Raw genomic sequence first — 8,283 nt, 5'->3', positions numbered from 1 at the left:
CGCCATGTAGCCGCTTCACAAAAAAAGCCCTTCCAGCACCCCGAAAATGGAAAAACCGTCGTCCGTGGTTCGGATTGGAAATCCGCGACCGGGGCCTTGCTTCCCATCCTAAGGCCCACGCACGTGCCAAATATGGCCTCGTTCCGACAAACTATGTGGTGAAACGGGCCGTTTCCTACTCATTTCCCCTAAAAGCCATAGAACTCCGGACGAGATAGCCCTGTTCGTGAAGGGTTCTCCAAGATAATTGCCGTATCCCAGTTCCGTCTTTTGCAGTGGTTACCAGGACACATAAAATGACGCCACGCGGCTCCGCTCGATTTTTGGCTCCGTTTGCTTTGCCAACCTAGCAAAACGGCCGCGGGACATGCTTGGTATGGCCGTACCGGCGCGCGCGTGCACCCGTCCGCCAACGCGCGAAACGGAAAACATTTAGCACATAAAATGACGCGTCCTAGACCTAAAAACATTTTTCCCTCCATTTATTGAGCGAAGGAAAGTGTCGCCCAGATTCAGATCCGGACGGTTTCCGGCGGATTCGGCGAGGCACCGCAGGAAGCGGGTGGGATTCCCAGATGGCTTCCGCGCGCATACGGCATGTGATAGGTGGTGCGTAGGAGGTATCCTACCGCCGCGCGGAGGTCCCGCGCGATACTGAAATGCGCGCCATGTAGCTGCTTCACAAAAAAAAGCCCTCCCGGCACCCCGAAAATGGAAAAACCGTCGCCCGTGGTTCGGATTAGAAATCCGCGACCGGGGCCTTGCTTCCCATCCTAAGGCCCACGCACGTGCCAAATATGGCCTCGTTCCGACAAACTATGTGGTGAAACGGGCCGTTTCCTACTCATTTCCCCTAAAAGCCATAGAACTCCGGACGAGATAGCCCTGTTCGTGAAGGGTTCTCCAAGATAATTGCCGTATCCCAGTTCCGTCTTTTGCAGTGGTTACCAGGACACATAAAATGATGCCACGCGGCTCCGCTCGATTTTTTGGCTCCGTTTGCTTTGCCAACTGCGCAAAACGGGGCCGCCGGGACATGCGGTATGGCCGTACCGGGCGCGCGCGTGCACCCATCCGCCAACGCGCGAAACGGAAAACATTTAGCACATAAAATGACGCGTCCTAGACCTAAAAACATTTTTCCCTCCATTTATTGAGCGAAGGAAAGTGTCGCCCGATTCAGATCCGGACAGTTTCCAGTGATTCGGCGGGGCACCGCAGGAAGCGGGTGGGATTCCCAGATGGCTTCCGCGCGCATACGGCATGTGATAGGTGGTGCGTAGGAGGTATCCTACCGCCGCGCGGAGGTCCCGCGCGATACTGAAATGCGCGCCATGTAGCTGCTTCACAAAAAAAAGCCCTTCCGGCACCCCGAAAATGGAAAAACCGTCGCCCGTGGTTCGGATTGGAAATCCGCGACCGGGGCCTTGCTTCCCATCCTAAGGCCCACGCACGTGCCAAATATGGCCTCGTTCCGACAAACTATGTGGTGAAACGGGCCGTTTCCTACTCATTTCCCCTAAAAGCCATAGAACTCCGGACGAGATAGCCCTGTTCGTGAAGGGTTCTCCAAGATAATTGCCGTATCCCAGTTCCGTCTTTTGCAGTGGTTACCAGGACACATAAAATGACGCCACGCGGCTCCGCTCGATTTTTTTGGCTCCGTTTGCTTTGCCAACTGCGCAAAACGGGGCCGGGACATGCGGTATGGCCGTACCGGGCGCGCGCGTGCACCCGTCCGCCAACGCGCGAAACGGAAAACATTTAGCATATAAAATGACGCGTCCTAGACCTAAAAACATTTTTCCCTCCATTTATTGAGCGAAGGAAAGTGTCGCCCCAGTTCAGATCCGGACAGTTTCCAGCGGATTCGGCGGGGCACCGCAGGAAGCGGGTGGGATTCCCAGATGGCTTCCGCGCGCATACGGCATGTGATAGGTGGTGCGTAGGAGGTATCCTACCGCCGCGCGGAGGTCCCGCGCGATACTGAAATGCGCGCCATGTAGCTGCTTCACAAAAAAAAGCCTCCCCAGTTTAGGGTTTAGGGTTTAGGGGAGCTACTTTTGCACCATTAGACCTTGCACCACACTTTGACACATATCATAGGTCCACATGCAAGGTTTGGTGGGGTTCCGGTGCTCCGGCGGTCGTTATCCCCCTCCTCCCCCAAAACAGCGGAACGCGTGCCCCGGCGGGTCTACCCCCCTAGATTTCTCCGCGCGAGGGTGCACCAATGTAACTTTTCATTCTTTTAGGTTTGTTTAGTACATATACACATGTAGAACCAAGATTGGGACCCTTTGGCACATATACCCGCAGCTAGAGCCATTATCACACGATCGAGGGTGTGCCAGATCTACTGGTTAGGGTTAGGTGTAGGGTTAGGGCTAGGGTTTAGGGGGTAGGGCTAGGGTTTAGGTTAAAGGTAAGTATTTATGGTTAGGTATATGTTTAGGGTATAGGGTTAGGGTTAGGGTTTATGATGCATGGTTCTGCAGCTCCGGTGTCGTGGTTTAGGGTTTTAGAGGGGTTTTAGTGCTCGAAGCCTCCCCAGTTTAGGGTTTAGGGTTTAGGGGAGCTACTTTTGCACCATTAGACCTTGCACCACACTTTGACACATATCATAGGTCCACATGCAAGGTTTGGTGGGGTTCCGGTGCTCCGGCGGTCGTTATCCCCCTCCTTCCCCCAAAACAGCGGAACGCGTGCCCCGGCGGGTCTACCCCCTAGATTTCTCCGCGCGAGGGTGCACCAATGTAACTTTTCATTCTTTTAGGTTTGTTTAGTACATATACACATGTAGAACCAAGATTGGGACCCTTTGGCACATATACCCGCAGCTAGAGCCATTATCACACGATCGAGGGTGTGCCTGATCTACTGGTTAGGGTTAGGTGTAGGGTTAGGGCTAGGGTTTAGTTTAAAGGTAAGTATTTATGGTTAGGTATAGGATTAGGGTTTAGGGTTAGGGTTAGGGTTTATGATGCATGGTTCCGTAGCTCCGGCGTCGTGGTTTAGGGATTTAGAGGGGATTAGGGCTCGAAGCCTCCCCAGTTTAGGGTTTAGGGTTTAGGGGAGCTACTTTTGCACCATTAGACCTTGCACCACACTTTAACACATATCATAGGTCCACATGCAAGATTTGGTGGGGTTCCGGTGCTCCGGCGGTCGTTCTCCCCCTCCTTCCCCCAAAACAGCGGAACGTGTGCCCCGGCGGGTCTACCCCCCTAGATTTCTCGTGAAACTTGAGGCATACACATATATTATGGAGATGTACATGTAACTTCAAATTCAAATTCGACATTTTTTTTTCGAAATGGGGGTCATCCCCGGCTTCTGCATCATGATGATGCACACATCCTTTTATTAAAAAAAATTTAAAGTATAAATGTTTACAAATCACTCATCATCGAGGATTGATACAAGAATCAACCATCGAAAGAAACACATAGTAAGACTACACATCAACATAGTCTTCTAGTATGACGCCAACCAGCCTGGCACAAGATATCCTGAGCGACCATCAGGAGCCGTGTGCATCCAGAAGCCATGGCATCCCGCTGCCCCTCCGGAGAGAGTAGGGCCCAAAGTTGGACCCAATGGGAAACCATATGAATAACCTGGAAAAAATGAAAGGAAGGTTTTTTATTAAAAATTATGTCATTCCTACTCTTCCAAATAGACCAACATAAAGCAGAAACCCCAATCCGGATAAAAGCTTTTGATTGTCTATCGACTCCATTCAACCAATTACCAAACATATTGGTATATTGGTGGGAGGTGGGAGAGCATAAGTAAAATTCACGATGACGCCATAAGAGTTTAGCTAAAGGGCATTCAATAAAAAGGTGTTGAATGGTCTCCTGCTCCCCACAGAAAACACACTTTGTACACTTAGAGAAACAAAAAGATAAATCTGGGTGTGAATATTCAACCAGATCCGACAAGACTATTCACATCAGGAAAAGTATGATTTCTCCGATAATCTGAGACGATAGAAGCAAAGTTTCTTGACAAGCAAATACAAATAATTAACTAGGCATGGATCTTGGAGAAGTCGTCGCATTGCCTCGGCTTCGTCCGCCACGGATTATCACTCTTCGGGCTCTGCTGATCACTCATCTCCGTCGTCCACGGATCATCACTCTTCGATCAGCACCGGTCCACGATCGCATCCTCGTGTTCTGCCAATAATCACTACTCTTCGGCGCATCACTACGCTCCAGCCATCGCTCATCATTCATCTTCGTCCGTTTGCCATGAGGGGGACTTGTCTGTGGGTGTTGTCGCTGCAGAAGCTGGTGCCTTCAAGATTGCTAGTTCAGCCCGCGCTTGCAAGTTCACCATTTAACCTTGCTATTTCAGCTGCAGCATTTCTCTGTGCCTGTTCAGCTTCGATCTCTGCTACCCTGCATTTGCAACACGTACGTCCCTCAGCTCGTCTTCCTTCTTGCAACCGGGGCAAAACACAAGGTAACGCAGAAGAACCATATCTTAACGTAGAGCTGGTAGCTCACGTAAGCATCTTTAGCTGCATACTCCAGGTTTAAATCAGACAACGGCTGCTCTTCCCAGTAATTGTGCCTCTCTCGAGGGAATTTGCTCTTCATCTGGCTGTACGACTCGTCGATGATGCTAGTTGCAAGACTAGCCATTCCATCCCTCATTAAGTTTCCTCTCTCGTTGAGACCTTTGACGATGACAATTTCCTGGATATCGATCCAGTTCTGCCTTGGAATTATAATCTTCTCGTAATATAACTTTATAAAATCTGCTCTCTTGTCAACGCTGCAGAACACAATTCCTTGATCTTGAAGGAATGAGCGCAGCGCCGGACATTCCCCGTTGGTCCTGAAAGCAAAAATTTAGTACTTGCGAGATCAACACTTGAATAAAATTTGGGACTACGAAGCTAGTCTATATGCAATCTCATAGCTTGAATATAAAATTTGAAACTACATAAGTTTAGTAAGTTCATGATCAATTCTGAAAATTATCTAGTCATAATTCATTTGGTACTAATAGAATGCATGAACAACACTTTTATGAAATGTGTAAGTGCAATTGTTTAGTCATTGAAATTTCATTTTGCATCATATAATTTTGAAACTAACAAAATTCTATTAAATGCAAGATCAAGACTCGGAAATTTGCTTGTCATAATTAATTTGGTATAATGAAATCCAAGACATGCTAGATGAGCATATGGATAGATTCAATTTGATGCAAAAATTTAGTACTTAGAGATCAACACTTGAATAAAATTTGGGAATACGAATGTTTAGTCTATGCAATCTCATAACTTGAATAAAATTGACATAAGTTTAGTAAGTGCATGATCAAGAGTCTGAAAATTATCTAGTCATAATCCATTTGGTACTAAAAGAATGCATGACCAACACTTTTATGAAATGTGCAAGTGCAAATTTTTTAGTCATTGAAATATCATTTTGCATCATATAATTAATTTGGTATAATGAAATCCAGTACATGCTAGATGAGCATATGGATAGATTCAATCTGCAAGATCAGCACACCATGCTTTGTGGCTTTTGTTACACAAAACACAGAAACAAAACTAGTTTTGCAGCTAGCACGGTTTGTAGTTTAATTTGTTGCACTCGAGATTAACTAAAACAGATCAAGATTAACTAAAACAGAGCACTCGAGGGTGACTTGGTTCATCATGCACTAGCGATTAACTAAAATCTGAGCAAGATTAACAAAATCAGAGCAAGATTAAGTAAATCGTAGCAAGATTAAGGTCTACAAACCAGGAAAAGTGGCAGACGAGGACGTGGTTCCTCATGCACAGTTGAGCGACGGCGAGGTAGTTGTCTTCTTCGTGGTTGGGGTCCTCCGGAGTGTACTCGAGATCCAATCCTACAAACTTGTTCTCTTCTTCTTCCGCATACCACTGCGCGTACATCTTCAGGTACTTGCTCATCGTCTCCTCCTCGTTTGTGTAGACAACTTCGATCTCCTTGCCGCCATGGACGGTGAAGGTCCTGATCTGAGTAATGGCCTGCATTGCTGACGGCGGAGGAGGCAGAAGCGGTTGCGGAACAGAGGAAGAGGAAGAAGAAGCAGCGTCCATGGCGCGGAGGAGGCGAAGCGGCGGAGGAGGAAGCGGCGGAGGAGGCAGAAGCGGCGAGGCAGAAGCGTCTTGGCGCGGAGGAGGGTTTTTTCCGTCTAGTGGGAGTGGAACCGGCAAGAAGCGGAGTGGAACCGTCAAGCGGAGAGGCGGAGGAGGGAATTTCTGATTTATTATAATTAGTAAAAACAGAGGAGGAGGGGTCCATTTTACCTGCTGGCCCCTAATCCACATAAAATTACCGGAAATGGCCCAACCCACCCGTCAGATGGCCCCACACGTCAGTGGGTGCCATTTTGCCCCACCCACCCCAAAATGGCCCAACCCAAAAGCACCTTTCTCCCCTGTCTCACTCTCTCTCACCCAGCCGCCATCGCCGCCTCTTCCTCTCCCAACTCCGTCGGCCGAAGCTCCGTCAAGCAGCTCCGTCAAGCTCCGTCGGCCGAAGCTCCACGCATCGCCTCCGTCGGCCGAAGCTCGTGTTAATTTGGGGGATGAGCGGGGATTTTCTAGGGTTTGCCGTACTTAATCTCGGGGATTTGAATTGGGGTTTTTTTGTTCGAGCGGCGATTTTCCTAGGGTTTGATCGATTCAAAGTAGATTCTAGTGCTAGAGTAGATTTTCCTGGTTTAGATTGATTCAAAACATGTGCTAGTGCTGCTAGTGCGAATGTCAATCTGAACCTAAACATCCCAACTTAGTTTTAATTAATGTGTAATTAATAGTTTCATAGTTCTCAAATTGTTCATTGCTTGTTATTAGGTAGACACCATGGACCCCTATGACTATGAAGTTGCCATTTTGGTCCCATCCAAGAAGGCCGTTGAGACCATCGACATCAGCTCATCCTCCGAAGGTGAGGATGGTGCTCTAGATAGGGTTCACGTCAAGCAAGAGAAAGCTGATGATGTTGCAGCAATGGATTGTGCAGCTGAGCATGAGGAAGTTGCTCCTCCTCCTCCTGCTGATGTCCATCTGACTCGTCGAGGTAAAATATATATATAGTAGTTATAGATGCAGGATATAGGTCAAATGCTTAATTAGTCTCGGTTTGGCATAATAGCTAGTCAATTTGTAGCATTCAAGGAATACTTCAGTTTCTATAAATACTGTTGGTTTGATATACTTCAGTTTTAGGAAAACTTTAAACTAGGCCTTATTCCCTGGTTTCCTTATATATGTAGGTCCCAGGATAGAGCGGGTGAGGAATGGGATGACTTTTGCATGTATCCCAATCTAGTGGAAATGAATCCTACACAAGTTGATACCCCGAGATATCTTGTTGACGAAAAGCGCCCGCAATTCCTTTTTATGTGTGCACTATAAAGAGTGCAAGTACCGTGGAAGGCTGTTCCAGAATGGTAAATATAATTACTCCATCTCGATCAAGGATGTTTTTGCATCTTTATATGTTGACAATTACTTCATCTGAACGAAGTTTTGCATCTTATAATCTGCAGTACTTCAACCGGAAGTTTACCAAGAAGTACATCTCGAAGAATATGCAGCTTCCAGATAATGACTTTCTTGTCTCTTACAGTGAGAGACATGGTGTGAAAGTGAGGATTTTCCAGGGCAAAGGGAAGTTTGACGGTGCAGTGATCACAACAAACTGGAGTGCTGTGGTGCGGAAGAGCAAGATGAAGGCAAATGATATCTTTGTGTGTTGGTTCCGCATTCGCGCCCGGGCGGTCTCAAGTTGTATGTCGAAGCTCGAGAAATGAGCTAGCAGGCTGAACCTCTCTAATTAAGCTAGTAGTACTATATATATGTGTGTAGTATGAGCTCAACTAATATGAGCGTTGAACCTCTTATCGATCGATCTGGTACTATCTAATGGCCTGTTGGTCTATGTAATGTGCTCAAGTAAATGAGCGTTGAACCTCCTCGGTAGTATCTATAATTAACGTGTCCTTTTGGTACTATGTTATTGAGCTCAAGGCTGGCACTATATATGTGTAATATAATGTGCTTTTGGTGGTCTATATATGCTGGAGTATATATAGATATATATAGTTTGCTAGCCGTAATTAATTATTAGTCATATATTAGCCTGTTGCTTAGCTAATGCTCCTGTACAAATTAACTCGTTGTCCTAAATCAGTATCCCCTCCGATAGATTATGTAACAAGATCATATACATAACTATAAAAAAAAAGTTGCCTTAGTTCCACTATGTAAAGGATAAA

At 46.8% G+C, this 8,283-nt stretch overlaps 1 protein-coding gene across 1 annotated transcript; it reads right to left on the bottom strand.

Moving 5' to 3' along the window:
• Positions 1 to 4,321: 4,321 nt before the first annotated feature.
• On the bottom strand, positions 4,322 to 6,031 carry LOC139838973 (3'-5' exonuclease-like). The gene is made up of 3 exons (XM_071828991.1): positions 5,775 to 6,031; positions 4,489 to 4,851; positions 4,322 to 4,409 (listed from the first exon to the last, which is right to left on the bottom strand). Exons 1-3 carry the CDS (start codon positions 6,029 to 6,031, stop codon positions 4,322 to 4,324), a joined length of 708 nt encoding a protein of 235 aa, XP_071685092.1.
• Between the last annotated feature and the right edge of the window lie 2,252 nt (positions 6,032 to 8,283).

The sequence above is a fragment of the Lolium perenne genome, chromosome 4 (genome assembly GCF_019359855.2).
Source record: "Lolium perenne isolate Kyuss_39 chromosome 4, Kyuss_2.0, whole genome shotgun sequence".
Lineage (NCBI taxonomy): Eukaryota > Viridiplantae > Streptophyta > Magnoliopsida > Poales > Poaceae > Lolium > Lolium perenne.
This window is presented reverse-complemented; position numbering and strand designations above follow the sequence as displayed.